At 34.8% G+C, this 15407-nt stretch overlaps 1 protein-coding gene across 6 annotated transcripts; it reads left to right on the forward strand.

Annotated features, from left to right (window-relative positions):
* Nucleotides 1-5294: 5294 nt before the first annotated feature.
* On the forward strand, nucleotides 5295-15029 carry ALDH22A1 (aldehyde dehydrogenase 22A1). 6 transcript variants are annotated; one of them, XR_016050242.1, is made up of 14 exons: nucleotides 5295-5668; nucleotides 6075-6118; nucleotides 6981-7082; nucleotides 7926-8053; nucleotides 9449-9571; nucleotides 10736-10889; nucleotides 11082-11185; nucleotides 11271-11341; nucleotides 12167-12262; nucleotides 12370-12507; nucleotides 12943-13155; nucleotides 13452-13643; nucleotides 14176-14319; nucleotides 14708-15029. XR_016050242.1 is itself a non-coding variant. In XM_088859572.1 (14 exons), the coding sequence occupies exons 5-14, from the start codon at nucleotides 10383-10385 to the stop codon at nucleotides 14867-14869; spliced, it is 1401 nt and encodes a 466-aa protein (XP_088715698.1). In that variant the 5' UTR covers nucleotides 5295-5668; nucleotides 6075-6118; nucleotides 6981-7082; nucleotides 7926-8053; nucleotides 9449-10382; the 3' UTR covers nucleotides 14870-15029. The 6 variants fall into 6 exon arrangements, 4 of the variants coding, with proteins under 4 accessions (XP_088715698.1, XP_088715699.1, XP_006840472.1 ...); XM_088859572.1 differs by having other exon boundaries at nucleotides 9449-10501; nucleotides 11271-11349; XM_088859573.1 differs by having other exon boundaries at nucleotides 9449-10501.
* The last annotated feature ends 378 nt before the right edge of the window (nucleotides 15030-15407 follow it).

The following is a 15407-nucleotide window of genomic DNA, read 5'->3' on the forward strand; positions in this document are numbered from 1 at the left end:
TTTCTCTTTCTTCATCCATTCTATAACACATTATTCTTCATCCATTCTATAACATTTAATGTGTCACCAGTTTTCTCTTTCTTCATCCATTCTATAACATTTAATGTGTCACCTTCCACCATCTAAGGTCTGTTAAACTCTTTGGCTAATTTTAATCCTTGAAGTAAAGCTCTCATCTCTGCTTCATTTGCAGTTCTTCTCAAGGGTCCCCAAAATTTCAAAAGCACATTATCCCTACAATCTCTAATTATGCCTCCTATACCGACTGGACCTGGATTTCTAGTTGAGCTTCCATCAAAAATTAATTTGATCCATCCCATATCAGGTGCTTTCCATATTCCAACTCTAATTTTCTTTGTCGTCTTTTCTTTGAGTAATTCATGAACAATATACATAATATCAATTCTACTAACACCCCATTATTCAACTCAGTGCCAACCATTTTGCTACTGATACCCTGATAATATATCTAGTATCTCCATCTCATTTGCTCAAATTCTCAAATACTTCAAACCACCACTCCTTTAATTACTTTTCATATAATCTTTCCTTTCTTCCTTATTCTTCAATCATCCAATGATTGATTATATGAGCAGCCTGAGATGGAATGTTCATCGGTTTGTCCAGCCAAGTTAAAACCCATTTCCAGATAGTTCTAGCATACCTGCAATTTAAGATCAAATGATCTGCAGATTTCTCATCCCCCATCAAAAGGCATGATTTTACCTCTCTTTCTTAACATATCCACTTTTAAAATCTTATTCAAATGAACCAACCACATAAAGCACCTGATTTTTTTGGGGAATAGGCCATTTCCATATTTTAGCACAATCATTATCCTTCCATCTATTTATGTCATAATAAAATAATGCATAACTGGATTTAACTGAAAATTTACCACTTTTGCTTTGCTCCCATACCACTCTGTCTTTGATACTGGGGCTATAAAAGAATTGGCGTGAAGTACTTATACATTGTACATATTCATCCGAAACTTGATTGCTTACTCTTCTGTAATTACATCTAATATTCCAGGTAGCATTGAAACCTATACCCTCTACCATCTCATTTACCATCTTACTCTTTGATGTTACCTTTGCAAACAAGTTTGGAAATTGTGTTTTCAAAGGCATATTGCCTATCCAATTTTGTTGCCAAAATCTCACATTATCTCCTTTTCCTACCATCATTCTTGAATCATTTTGAAAGAAAATTCTATAGGATACAATGCCTTTCCACATAATTGATCTACCTTTCTTCTTTAATCCTTTTGCCACCAAACCATTTTCTAAATCTTCACCATATTTCTCTGAAAGAATGCATCTCCATAACTAGTATTTCTCTGTTGCACATCTCCACCACGATTTTGTTAAAAGTGCACCATTCATCATTTTGAGTTTCTTCACTCCCATACCACCGTCACAAGTGGGTGTGCATACTTTGCTCTATTTTACCAAATTAAAAACTGCCTTATCTTCATTTCTTCCCTATAAAAAATCTCTCATAATTTTTTCGAACTTCTTTATCACCTTATTCGGTATTTGAAAAAGAGACATATAATAGATGGGCAAATTTGCAAGAGCTGCGTTTACTAAAGTAAATCTCTCTTCCTATAATAGCAAATTGAATTTCCAAGAATCCAATTTGTATTCCATCTTTTGTATTAAAGGATCCCACAAAACAATAGGTCTCACATTTGTTGTTAAAGGCAACCCCAAATATTTGATAAGGAGATTCTCTGCACCACACAACTGCCTATTCTATCATCTTCACAAGCTACGTCATTAATTTGTGTTTTTTTGAAGATTAAAATTTTTGCCCAGTCACAACCTCAAAGCACTTAAAAAATCTCTTCAAAGTTCCGATCTCTTGGTTACATGAACCTATCGAGGATTCTTTCTCCACCCCAAATTTTTGGTAAAAACCTACCCGATCTACAAACCCTAAGTTAAATGTGGTCCCTTCAACGGTCTTAGAAACTCTAGTCTCGAGAGCCAACACAGCCCATCTATTATTTGGATGTTTAGATCTAGGTAGTTAGGAATTTAAAAATCGATCTTTTGAAATATACATCTAATAATTCTAGGGAAGTTTATTAAAATGCATTAAAAGTTTCAACTACTAAACATTGTATCATTCTCCAAGTATTTCAACTTGCCATTCTTTGTCTTACTTTTGAAATTGAAGAAAGGAAAAACAAAAACAAAAAAGGATAAAAATTCAAATGGTTTATGATTTACTCGTACTTTGGTGAATTTCTCGTAATTATGTTTCAATACTTCGAGTCAAACCATGCATCCTGTGAGGGTGTTTTACTCACTGTTTCAAAACTCAGATCAGTGGGCCGGATCATCTCCATGTATCCATGTTCATGTTGTATCATTGGATTAGTGATCTGGATTGGCAATCTAAAAAATTTAAAGAATAAAAAGTAAAATAAAATTTAATATAGGAGCTTATGGGACATGGATTTACAATATTAGATACGCTTAAAAGAAAGAGAAGAAAAAAAAGAGAGAAAATGAACATGGGAGTTTTAGGGGAAAGGACCAGGCCAAAACTAGCCGTTTGTTACCTTCTTAAGATCGGTTCGGTCTCGCTGATTCTAGGTCCGGATTAACGATTCCCAATCTTAATTGCAGGGTTCAAAAGTACCTTTTACCTATATTAATTTGGTCGAGGTCTGTATAGTCTCATAGCATTGTTTTGTCTAGATATGTTGTTTAAGGGTCGAAAAATCTAATGATGTTTCAAAATCTATTTTCCTCTTAAGTTATAAAATTTTAAAATTAGAAAAATATAAATATTTGAAAGTCTTAAAAGGGGAAAAGTTTATATAAGGTTGCAACCTTAAAATGTAGAATCACATATACACCTCAAAAATCTATTGTAAATGTTGTTTTAATGTTGAAAAATCCTCTAATCGATCCTCTCGATATCAGGATGTATGAATATAAAAAAGTAAAAAATTGAGTCCCAAAAATAGTACATCTTACAACGCATTATCTAGACCGTCTATTTTCAAGATTTTCATATATTTATAGATCTATTTGATTTTAACCATTTTTAAAATTCAAAATTTTATAATTAGATATGAAAATAGATTTTAAGACAATCCTAAGAATTTTTTACAACAAAATTACATGTTATGATAAAATTTTGAGGTGCTCCTTAATTGGATTGTTTAAAATTGCAACCTTATAGAAACCGCACCCTCTTAAAAAATAGACTGTCCAAATAACTTGTCACATAATGTACTATTTTTAAGACTTAAAACTCCTTTTTTTCAATGTGTGCATCTCAAGACCGAGATAATCAATTAGCGGATTTCAATTATTAAAACACTCTCATCGTAATGATTTTTGAGGTTTTAAAGTACAGAACAAGTACAAGTTTAACACCTTAATGATTTTTGAGGTTTTAAAGTACGGAACAAGCACAAGTTTAACACCTTATATAAACAAGGGAAAAGTTTATATAGAGCTGAGGCTCTAAACAATCAAATTAGAGCCCACTTCAAATAGTTCATTTGAAGAGGTTGTTTTTAAGCTCAAATATCTTCAAATTGATCATCTCGACATCAAGATGCATGGATGTGAGAAAAATATGGATTTCAAGTTTTAGAAATAATGCATCTTGTAACGCATTTTTTGACCGTTAATTTTCAAGATTTTCAAGTTTTCATAGATATGCTTGATCTACACTATTTTTGAAGCTTTAAATTATAAGTAAAGATAAAAATATATTTTAAGACTATCACAAAGATTTTCAGTATTGAAACCACATTTCTCGATACTATTTGAAGGTGTGTTTTACGTTGATTATTTTGAGATTCGACTCTATACAAACCGCACCCTATAAACAAACTGAGTGCAGTCTCTAAACAATCAAATTAGAACCTACCTTCAAATAGTGTCGAGTGGTTTTAATACCGGAAATCTTTGCGATAGTCTTTAAATATATTTTATCTTTATTTATAAAGTTTAAAGCTTAAAAAATAGTGTCGATCAACAGATCTATGAAACTTTGAAAATCTTGAAAATTGACAGTCCAAAAATACGCTACAAAATATATTATTTCGAAAACTTGAAATCTATTTTTTTTTTTTCATGTTTATGTATCCTGATGTTGAGATGATCAATTTGAGGATATTTGGGCATCAAAACAACCTCTTTTAGTAAAATTTTTGAGGTAGGCTCAAATTTGATGGTTTAGAGCCCTGACTCTATATGAACTTTCCCAAACTTTAAACTTTATTCTATTAGCAAGATTTAAAAAATTGGTGACCCAATCTTGAATCGGGCGATCCGGATTGGGAATCACACATGACGCTCTGGATTAGGCCAAAATACAAGAGTCGGGCGGTTCCAAATAGTAGAATCGCCGATTTTTTTTGTGGAACTACCGATTCCGACGACTCTTCACCAAGTCCGACTGATTATTCACCGAGTCAAGTGAAAGAAAAAAAGAAAAGAAAAAAGATGCACAGCTTTTTCTTGAAGTACTTTTTTTAAAAAAAATTAAAACAAAAATTATTAATTCGATCCGATCCAACATAGGTATGGGTGTGACCGACGTCCATTTTTTTAAACCTCGGTACGAGAGAGGTGAGTGAGAGTGAGAGTGAAAGTGAGGGAGAGGGTGTGGGTGGGTAGGGGACTAGAGAGAAAGACGCCCACGCCCAAAGAGAGATTGGGGGCTAGGTAGTCTTTAATTTCTAAAGAGAGAGAGACAAGGCACTTGATTCCGTGGAGAGAGAGGTGGGGCTACGCATCACTTTTGTTTTTCCGGTAATACAGTGGGGAAGACGGGCTTCTGCCCGTTCGTCTTCTTTTTGTTAAATGGGAATTACATTTTAAATTATATGTGGTACCAGGATGCCACAACGATTTAAAGGTGTTACATGCGGTACCAAGATGCCACCACGACGACCCCAGCCCCTTTCTTAGTTTATCTCTAAAACGGGCAACACTTTCGTAGCTGTTAGCATACGACTATCTGATAAAAACAGGCCGATCTGAACCGTCCATCGAACCCCACTCATCTACTTTAATTTTTGAAAAAGCCGCATTACAATAGAATTAGAATCTCTCTCTCAAACACAACTACACACAGCTACCATAGAGTTAGAATTTCTCTCTCTCTCTCTCTCTCTCTCTCTCTCTCTCTCTCCTATACTTGATTCCTTTCTTTCATCGATATAGAGCACAATACTGGTCAAGACCCGAAAGGAAAAGAAATGAATCTCATTGCCTTTACCCCACTATAAAACCTTTAATTTGACGGTGCATTTTGGGTTTCAGAGTGAGAAAGAACTTCAAAAGCGGAGTGCTCTATGAAGCAGTTATCATGTTACTCATAGTGGATCACGCACCAATATGATCCTGCATTTGGGGTTCTAGAGAGAGAAACTCGGAAATAAGAGTTCCTTCCGAACGAGTTGGTGTTCTTCTTGTGATGGGACTCCCCCCAATTTGATCCTGCATTTGGGTTTTGAAGAGAAGTGATCACTTAAATAATTAGTGGGTCTGCGATAGTTTTGGTGGTCCTCCTTCAATGGAGCTTTGGTGGATTTTGCTGGTTCTTGGGAGCGCCTTTGCCGTCTGTCGCCTCTTGCTGATGCTCATACCCCCTGTAGTCCCCTCCATTGATGTCGATGCCTCTGATAGTACTCTCTCTCTCTCTCTCTCTCTCTCTCTCTCTCTCTCTCTCTCTCTCTCTCATTCATGCTGTTAGAGCGAGAACTTTGTTACGCTTATGTATTGAATAAACGTAATGAATTTTTTCGCTCTCTCTCCCTTGTTATGGTCATGTACTGAATAAACATATTGGATCATCCAATGTTTTTTTCACAAGATGGGTCTGCATTTTTTATTTTACTTTATTTAGTTCATGGATGTGAAATATAATTAGTAGTAAGGTTTGCTTCTTTAAACCCTTTTTGATGTTTTACAATATAGGTTTATTTTTCCTCTGTTTTTTTGTTAATGGGGTTGTTGGATTTTTATTCAAAGTTTTTTATAATTGAAAAAAATGAGCTTATTTATTTACTTGATAATGGGTGGTGGATGCAGTGTTGGATGATGGAAACCAAACGGAGGAGGGTGCCTACATCTATGTAAGTTTTTATTGTCACCATTTTATGATGCATCCTAGTGCTATGTTGATTAAATATTGCTGTTTATGTTAATTATGCTTTGCAATTCCTTCAAATCAGTTGATACCGAGTGATTTATCTTTATTTAGCATTCCTTTTATCTTGTTTTCCACAAATTCAAACAATGGCTTGATGTTCTTTTCTGGTCTTTTTGCTTTTTCTTAATATTAATTTTCTTATTATTATTGCCATCTTGATTCTTGGGGAGCTACGTTGTGCAAAGGTATCACCTCTATTCACAGAAGATACCAACCCATGATAATCGGTGCTGACCTGAAATCCATCTTCTACTCAAAAGTGTAGGAAGGGCAATAAAAAACAACAAAATATGGTTCAGAGGACACCATTATTGTGGATAAATGTTTGTAGCCTAAGACAGGATGACTTTGCTTCTTTTGTTTGCTTGGACCTCTTTGCCTCTTCATATGTATAGGTTTTTCCAGCCTCTGTAGAAGAATTCGCAATTTCCTGGTCAGTTATTAGGCTCAAACTGTGGGATGATTAAAAGGTCCTTTCCATTGAAGCCTGACAAAGAAAAACTCCTCTTACATTGTTAGTTGGAATTTTGGGTTCGTCATTTATTTGAGTCATACTCGATAATGTTGAGAAAACTGTCGCCTTATTAGTTTAGTGTTAGATATGAGCATTTCTGAACATCCAAACAAATATGGTAATTTCTAATGTAATATAGAAAGCATTCATTGATGCAAAAATTGAAATAAAGTCCTCCATTGTGAATATAGTCTATTTGGTTATTCTTCACTGCTTTTGAGTTATTGCAATGACCAGATAATTCTTCTTGTTCTTATGAATTTCCATGCAGGTACCAAGGAAGGTTAAGTTGGCACAGGCAGACAAGATTCAATGCTATGAGCCTGCAACAATGAGATATCTAGGATACTGCCCTGTATTGACCCCCAACGAGGTGATGTTTATCTGCATTGATCTAGATTAATTCAATAGTTTCTAAATTAATTTCAAGAAAGAATATTTGGTATTGAATTGTCCAACTTTTCAATGGGCATGCTGGAGAGATTTTGGTGTACTACTCTTCTTATTGACCCCCGACGAGGTGCTGTTTATCTGCATTGATCTAGATTAATTCAGTAGTTTCTAAATTAATTTCAAGAAAGAATCTTTGGTATTGAATTGTCAAACTTTTCAATGGACATGCTGGAGAGATTTGGGTGTACTACTCTTCTTATTGATACCCGAACTTGTTATAAAACTCAAATATGAAGATATGGAGATAGTCACATCCACCTTCAAATGACGCCGATACTGGATCTTATAGCCAAAGAAAAGTCTGAAACAGTATCAGTGTCTCACTGTATTCTGTCTTTAAATGTGTCTTCTATGCTATTTGGTATTCATGTCTGCTACCTATTGTAATATTTCATCTAATGATAGAAACAGTTAAATGCATGAAGTGTGCTACTGAATCACTCCTTGTATGTAGAAGCTACTTCCTGCTCACACATGGTCATGGTACAAGGTGTAGATTTTGTTACCTTTCTGTGTACTTTATGTATTCGGGGTTCAACCTCCAGGCTTAGTGGTTAGAGCATAAGGGCTGCAGCACTATGATCATTACAACCTTCGTTTCTTTTCTTTTTTTCTTTCTTTTAGAAAACAATTAACTCTACCTCATTGTGGTGGTTTTTATACTTTTATTCTTTGAAAATAGCATTACAAGTATGATGTGAGAAGTTACAATTGACTTCAAATTTTCCTTCAGCTGAGATAAAGCGTTCAACATGTTGAATAGGTCAAGCAACATGTTAAACAAGCTCGGACAGCACAAAAGGAATGGGCAAAGAGTACTTTCAAACAACGACGTCAGTTTTTGAGAATACTCCTGAAGTACATTATAGAACATCAAGAACTTATTTGCGAGTAAGTATTGATTACTGCCATAGTTTAATACCGATGCCAATGCTTAATTATCCAACATTCAAAAGAAAAAAAAAAACCCATGCTTAATTATTTATACATTTGAAATTGTATCTTCCAAACAAGCAAAGAAACAAAAGCACATAAACACATGGATTTCACAAAAGGAACAACACTAAAATACTGAGGCCTGTGATATTTGCCAGGAATTGGTAATTCTCTTATAAAAAACAGGTATTGCTTCTCACTTATTACTTTGGTGAGCATGTCTACTGATTGATAATTATGGATATGAGGGGTCACAAATCCTGTTACTTTTGTCCCTTGCAAAGCGACAATCATCCGAAATTGTTCAGTTAGGAAACATTAGAACAGTGACAATTAGTAAAGATTAAAGCACATCCTTTCATTATAAATTTTGTTATACTTACATTTAAGGCTTTGATGCTGCATTTTGTATATCTGTGGGTGATTTATGTGTTACTAGAATTGTAGATTTGTGCAAATACTCATATCTGCAATGAATTGAGAACGCATAGGGGTGCACCTCTGGAATTTTCGAGGTCACATAGAAGAATATTAGTATGATTATTATATTAAATTATTGAGCTGTGTAATTTAAAACTTGGGGACAAGTTTATTGAGTTGGAGACCGAGTAACTTGTAAGAACTCTTAAATGAACCCAGTGTATTTTGAAAAACAAAACTTTTGTGAGCTAGATTTCCTTGATAGTTTTATTTCCAATTTATCCTCAACATATCTACTTCTGTCCATAGATTCTTCCAAACTGGGAATGTAATGTATAGATCCCATTTGATTTCAAGTTTTTATTTTGACTGGAGGGGGCGAGGTGATTAGGAACTTAGGGTGATTTATTTTGAATCAGAATATATGTTTCTTTTTCATTTTGAATGTTTGATGATAAATACCGTTACTTTTTTTTTATTCGGAATGTATGTTTCTTTTGATTTTAAATGTTTGATGATAAATACCGATGCCCTAATATTCTTTATATTAGTTTATTTATAGCACCCTGGTTGATGTCCCATCCAAGACTTGCATCAAAGTGCATTCCAAAATTAAGTTTCAAAAGTTATCAAGAGAAGTTTGACAAATTCACCCAATCATTTTCACTCGTTTGGGGAACAAGATATGCTTCATGATATTTTTTGCTTGGTAATCTGCCTTTTGGAACAATGCTATACCATGGACAATGGAATCAGAATGAATTGGTTTGTCTCTATAGTTATCAATTAGTAAGTGATGCTGCTTATTTTGCTTTGGTATCTGATTTAAATGCTTTTGCTTGTTTCTAAACTCACTATCTAATGTCTTCATCCGCTGGGTGGTTTTCTACAAATTCTGTATTTACACGTACTCATGTTGAAAATGATTAGAATCTCTTCTCGAGACACTGGAAAGACAATGGTGGATGCTTCTTTAGGGGAGATAATGACCACATGTGAGAAAATTACTTGGCTGCTGGCAGAGGGTGAGAAGTGGCTAAAGCCTGAATACAGGTTACTTTCTGATTCTCCTATCTACAAATGTGAGTGTTATTGATTCCTAATACATGTTGTAAGCTGTACTGCATTGTGAATTGGCAAAGCTTGCTACAGTCCAACAGACTTTAGGAGAACTATGATCTATTGAGTCATAGCCGTCAATTGATGGAGACTCGGGACCCAGCAGAACATGCAGGGACCCCAATGGTCGGTTCCACTCTCTCCCCATCACCAATCATTTTCTCAATGTATGATGCGACCCAATTAAATGTTCGTTTTTCATATCCATTTGGTGATGGTTGACTTTCCCTTATGGATCTGTAATGTTGTATGGTTAGTACAATATCTTTGGATTCTTAGCCATTGGCCATTCAACTAGGAGTAAGTATAACTTGCATTTTACTCTATTATAGGATACAAGACTTCTATTCTTCAGTTTAACAACTGGAATGATAATTTGATTTCTCAAAATGCCCATATTCTTGTTAGTCATTTTTGTACTTTAATTTTGGAGAAAGGTCACATTATTCTCATAAATGCCAGTATGTGTTTTTGGAAAGTCACATTATTTTCACAAATGCCAGTATGTGTTTTCGGATAACTGTAGGTACAAATTTAATTAATTGTTCATTACATAATTACAGTAGTGTTTATCACTGCTGGAAAACTGGGGCAGTTCTACTTAAGACTTGCACAACTCACTTGCCTGCTGTCTGGTTCCCATTATTTTATTTTTTTGGTTGCACTCAGCTGTGTCTGTCCAACCTGACTCAGGATCAGGACTCACTAACATTTGTACATCCTCTCATTTTTCTTGGGGAACTTCATGTACACCTACTTATCCAGAGAGGGGGGAGGGGGGGGGAATGCATCCATTGCTTTGGTGTTCACCCTGAACCTTATCAGAACTACTGCTCCCATATCCACTTCCACTGTGAAGCACAGGTATAAGAATAATTTATTTCCAATCAATCTGATTAGCAGTTTGGAAGAGGAATACCATCAAGAACAGATGATGGAATTGTATTTGTGAAATAAATATCACATTCTTGAAACTTATATCCTTTGAAATAACACTACACTTGTTAATGTCATATTCAATGCATATATTACAACATCATATAAGTGCAATTAACGTAACTGGATATGCAACTTCATGAGTTTTCCCCGTTCTTTTAGGTCTTCTGGTAGGTCCATGCTGCACAAAATTTCAAGAGTGGAATTTTATCCCCTTGGAATGATTGGGGCGATTGTTTCCTGGAACTATCCATTCCACAACCTATTCAATCCCATGTTAGCAGCAGTTTTTTCAGGAAACAGCATTGTGATAAAGGTACTGTGGATGATATGGTTTTCTTGTCTGTTCTTTTCTTTAGGTATATTCATCTCATAAATTGTAAAACATGCGGATAATTTTTTCACCTCTCTTAATGATGTAAAGCATAAATCCTAGATACACAATAGTATGTATTCATCATCATGGCCCTCTTAAGTTTCCAAGTAAATTTGTTTTAGTTTGATGAAGGTTTCAGAACATGCAAGCTGGTCAGGGTGTTTCTACCTCCGAATTATTCAAGCTGCTCTTGTTGCTGTTGGAGCCCCAGAGAATCTGGTTCATGTTATAACTGGGTAGATATATGTAGTTTGGCCCAGCCATTCTTTGGAGTGGATAATCAAATATTCGTGTAATTCTGATTTGTGTTTGACCCTGCAGATTTGCTGAAACTGGAGAAGCACTTGTTTCTTCAGTTGACAAAGTCATTTTTGTTGGATCACCTGGTATTGGTAAGATGGTATGCCTTTTTCCTTGGCTGAGCCGTTTATAGTTGATATATAAATTTATTTATTTTCCCCCAATTTCATAAACCTGCACACCAAATTTTTTGACAAAGTTCCAAGACCACCCTTTTCCAGTATGACTTCTGCAAAACCCCACTTCACCTGCAATGGAATTTACCTATCCACCTTGACAAAAGAAAATCTCCCTTATTTCCAGAACTCAGAAGAGCTTGCTTCATTTGCTGCCATTAAAGTTGTAATCCCTAAATCCCCACTTTTTTATTTGCAACCTCTTATGCACCTTGCTTAGTGAATGCATGAATATTCTCTTTTAGCTATTCCAAAGAAATTTTTTTTTTATAATGTCAACTTTCTATTCCAAAGAAATCCATGTTGATATATTTCTAGTTTCAAGACCATTTACACAGGCATCTAAAAGAGTGCCAGTTAGTAAATTGGAAAGGTAGCCAAACTAGCCTTACTAAGGATATAAATAGAACCCCCAAGGGCACTACAAAAATGGCCCTTATAGTGGATCATCTTCTAAAACATCTTAATAACGGGTCCCATATTTTTACTTCTAGATTTTTTTTCATATTGGACCTTTCCATCTTTCTCTGGGAATCCCTCCTATTTACATGTCTTTAGAGTCTAACCAAAACTAACTACAATAAAAACCTTTATCATGCAAGATATTATCTGTGTTGTGAATTTTCATGTAACTCATATATATTTTGCATATTATCTTTCAATTTTCATGTAACTTATATATGTTTTGCATATTATCTTTCAACTTTTGTTGATTTAATTTATTCCTCATTTGCTTTACAGATTATGAGGAATGCTTCTGAGACATTAATACCTGTAACACTTGAGCTTGGTGGAAAAGATGCATTCATTGTGTGTGAAGATGTTGATGTGCCTCATGTATGCATTTACAACTCTACCAAAAACATTTCTCTGAATGGCACCATTGATGCAAACATTTTAACTTAATTTTATGGCACTTCTTAACATGATGGCCTATCGTTTAGGTCGCACAAATAGCAGTTAGAGCTTCTCTTCAATCAAGTGGGCAAAACTGTGCTGGCGCTGAGAGGTTTTATGTCCACAAGAATGTGTATTCTGATTTTGTTGCACAAATTGTGAAAATTATAAAATCTGTTCGTGTTGTAAGTACTTTCAGACACCTCTTCTATATTAATGATTTGCATACCTATTAGTGATTTGTGAATTTTTTTTTTTCTTTCTTTTATTGCCTCATTATCACTTCTTATGCTCAGTTGGAGCTGATTGGAACTATAATTAGTGAACAACTTGCACTTATAAGATCCTATGGTTGTCTATTTCCGAATTCCTACAGTTGCAGCATTTAACCGTTCATTGATTCAAGTCAACTTTAAAAATACAATTATCAACAAGAAAAGTGGGTTTATGCTTTTTTTTATTGGAAACAAGGTGACTCTCTGCAATCATAAAATAAAAATGAAATTGGGCTTTTGTCATTATTTATTATCCTGTGAATTTGCCCTAAAGTGTTAGTATAACTTTATGCATGTCAATCTGGAAATTATAATTGTTATTTCATCATGCTCTATTATGTGCAGGGGCCTCCACTGAAAGGTAGGTATGATGTGGGGGCAATATGTATGGAAGAGCATCCTGACAGGCTTCAAAACCTTGTGAATGATGCTTTAGAGAAAGGGGCCCAAATTGTTTGTAGAGGAAATTTTGAGAACACGGGAGATGTGGTTGCCCAATTCTTTCCTCCCACCGTACTTATTAATGTAGATCACTCTATGAAGCTGATGCAGGAAGAGGTAATCTAACCAAGGCAAAGTTTACAATAATCCATTGAAGCATGGTATAATTGTACTCCAAGGGCATCCATTGTCCAATGATGGGCATTAAATTTAATTGTACCCCTATAAATGTCACAATCAGCCCACTACAACAAATGTTCACCATTCATCATTAGGAATGCCCCTTTGGAGCACAGTATACGCTACACCATTGGATTATTGTATAATTTTCCATATACAATTTAAAGATGCCAAGTATCTTGATCAGTTTACAAGTTCCTCATGATATATGCGTTTCCCATGGTTTTATGCAGGCTTTTGGGCCAATAATTCCAATTATGAAATTCAGTACAGATGAAGAGGCTGTCAGGCTTGCCAATGATAGTAACTATGGACTTGGTTGTGCTGTATTTTCCCAAAACCAACGTCGAGCCAGGGAAATTGCCTCAAAGCTACATTGTGGTGTTGCTGCAATCAATGATTTTGCGTCAAACTATATGTGCCAGGTACCCTGTTAGTCTCAATAAAAATAGATGGTTATATAGTCACAAGAATAGATTCTTTTTTTTTAAAAAAAAAAAATAGATATCTTTCACCTAAGTAAGATTGGACCTAGAAACCTTCAGTTTTGAAAGTAAAATAACCATTTTTAACAATTTAATTAAAATTGCCTTTAACTCAGTTTTTATCCCATTTCAATGTCTAACTTAGATATGTGATTTTAGTATCTTACCTAATCTTTTGACAAGTTTTAGGCTGTTTTTTATGATATTTTTGAAGTTTTAATCTTAAAAAACTCGTTTTTAAACTGCCAAGTAATTGCCAGGAAAATATTTTGTGGACATGCTTATCCCACTCCTGGAATTAATAAACTGTATCTTATCTCTGAAGGAGCAATGATCAATATTCATTTGCTGGTCTTTTACCAAGGGACATACATTCTAGTGAATACTGTTTCATCTCCTATGCATCTGACTTCTATGAGATCTCACCCTCTCCCTTAACGAGTACCTAAATGTATTCGCTTTACCAATGCAGTCTTTGCCATTTGGTGGTGTAAAACATAGTGGGTTTGGGAGATTTGCGGGTGTTGAAGGGCTGCGAGCTTGCTGCCTTGTGAAGTCGGTTGTAGAGGATAGGTGGTGGCCATACATCAAGACTAAGATACCAAATCCACTACAGGTATATTCCATTGTCTGATTTCTATGGTATATGTTACTCCTAGTCTATTCAACCACCCTTTTTTCACACTGACAGATGGTTAGAGGTTAACTTGTGTTTGGCCCATAGGAGATTAAACTCAGTGAATTGGCATCCTTCACAGAAGGTATAGAGATTAACTGGAGTGGGGCCCATAGGAGATTCACCCAAACACAGTTAATCTCCAACCTTCTGTCAGTGGGAACAGGTGGATGTCAATATAATAACACAGAACAAAGTCAATTAGATTATGATATACTTCCATATGAATCTCATTTTAAATTGAGGTTATATGATGTTCCTAAATTATTTAATTTGGTGATGCCTTTTTTTTATTCCTTTGCTCCTAATGTTTGTTACCCTTTTGCAGTATCCTATTGCAGACAATTCTTTTGAGTTTCAGGAGTCCCTTGTTGAAGCTCTGTATGGTTTGAATGTCTGGCATAGGCTGCGAGGGCTGATTAATGTGTTTAAGATCCTTACAGAACAGAAACAACCAGATACACCAAGGAGAAGCCCACGAGCTCAGTGAAGGAGACAATTCCCAGTCTTAAAAATAGAAATATGAAAAAAGAATAGAAGAGTGTTCTTTGAGTATAATTTTATTCGGTTGATGAGAAATTGAGCTTAATCTTGTGTGTTGGATTCAAAATTCAGAGGTTATAATTTAAATATTGGGAAAAGTTTAGGTAGAGGCTCTAAACAATCAAATTTGAGTTTACCTCAAAAATTTTATTAGAAGAGATTGTTTTGATGCCCAAATATCTTCAAATCGATCATCTCGACATCAAGATGCATGGAAATGAGAAAAAAATGGATTTCAAGTTTTGAAAATAGTATATTTTGTAATGCATTTTTGAGCCGTCAATCTTTAAGATTTTCAAGTTTTTATAGATCTGTCAATCTATTCTATTTTTTAAGCTTTAATTTTATAAATAAATATAAAAATATATTTTAAGGTTATTACAAAGATTTTCAATATTGAAACCACATTTCTTGACACTATTTGAAGGTAGGCTCTAATTTGATTGTTTAGAGCCTAGGCTCTATACAAACCGCACCCGTATTTA

The sequence above is a fragment of the Amborella trichopoda genome, chromosome 2 (assembly GCF_054954075.1).
Source record: "Amborella trichopoda isolate Santa Cruz 75 chromosome 2, AtrichopodaSantaCruz75HAP2 v2.0, whole genome shotgun sequence".
In the NCBI taxonomy this organism is placed as follows: Eukaryota; Viridiplantae; Streptophyta; class Magnoliopsida; order Amborellales; family Amborellaceae; genus Amborella; species Amborella trichopoda.

Excerpts from the sequence above, each read along its gene's own strand:
- ALDH22A1 (XM_006840409.4), top strand. The coding sequence starts at position 5,557 with ATGGAGCTTTGGTGGATTTTGCTGGTTCTTGGGAGCGCCTTTGCCGTC. Across the intron at positions 6,119-6,980 it reads AGGAGGGTGCCTACATCTAT|GTACCAAGGAAGGTTAAGTT; the intron begins GTAAGTTTTTAT and ends ATTTCCATGCAG. Across the intron at positions 12,508-12,942 it reads TTATAAAATCTGTTCGTGTT|GGGCCTCCACTGAAAGGTAG; the intron begins GTAAGTACTTTC and ends TATTATGTGCAG.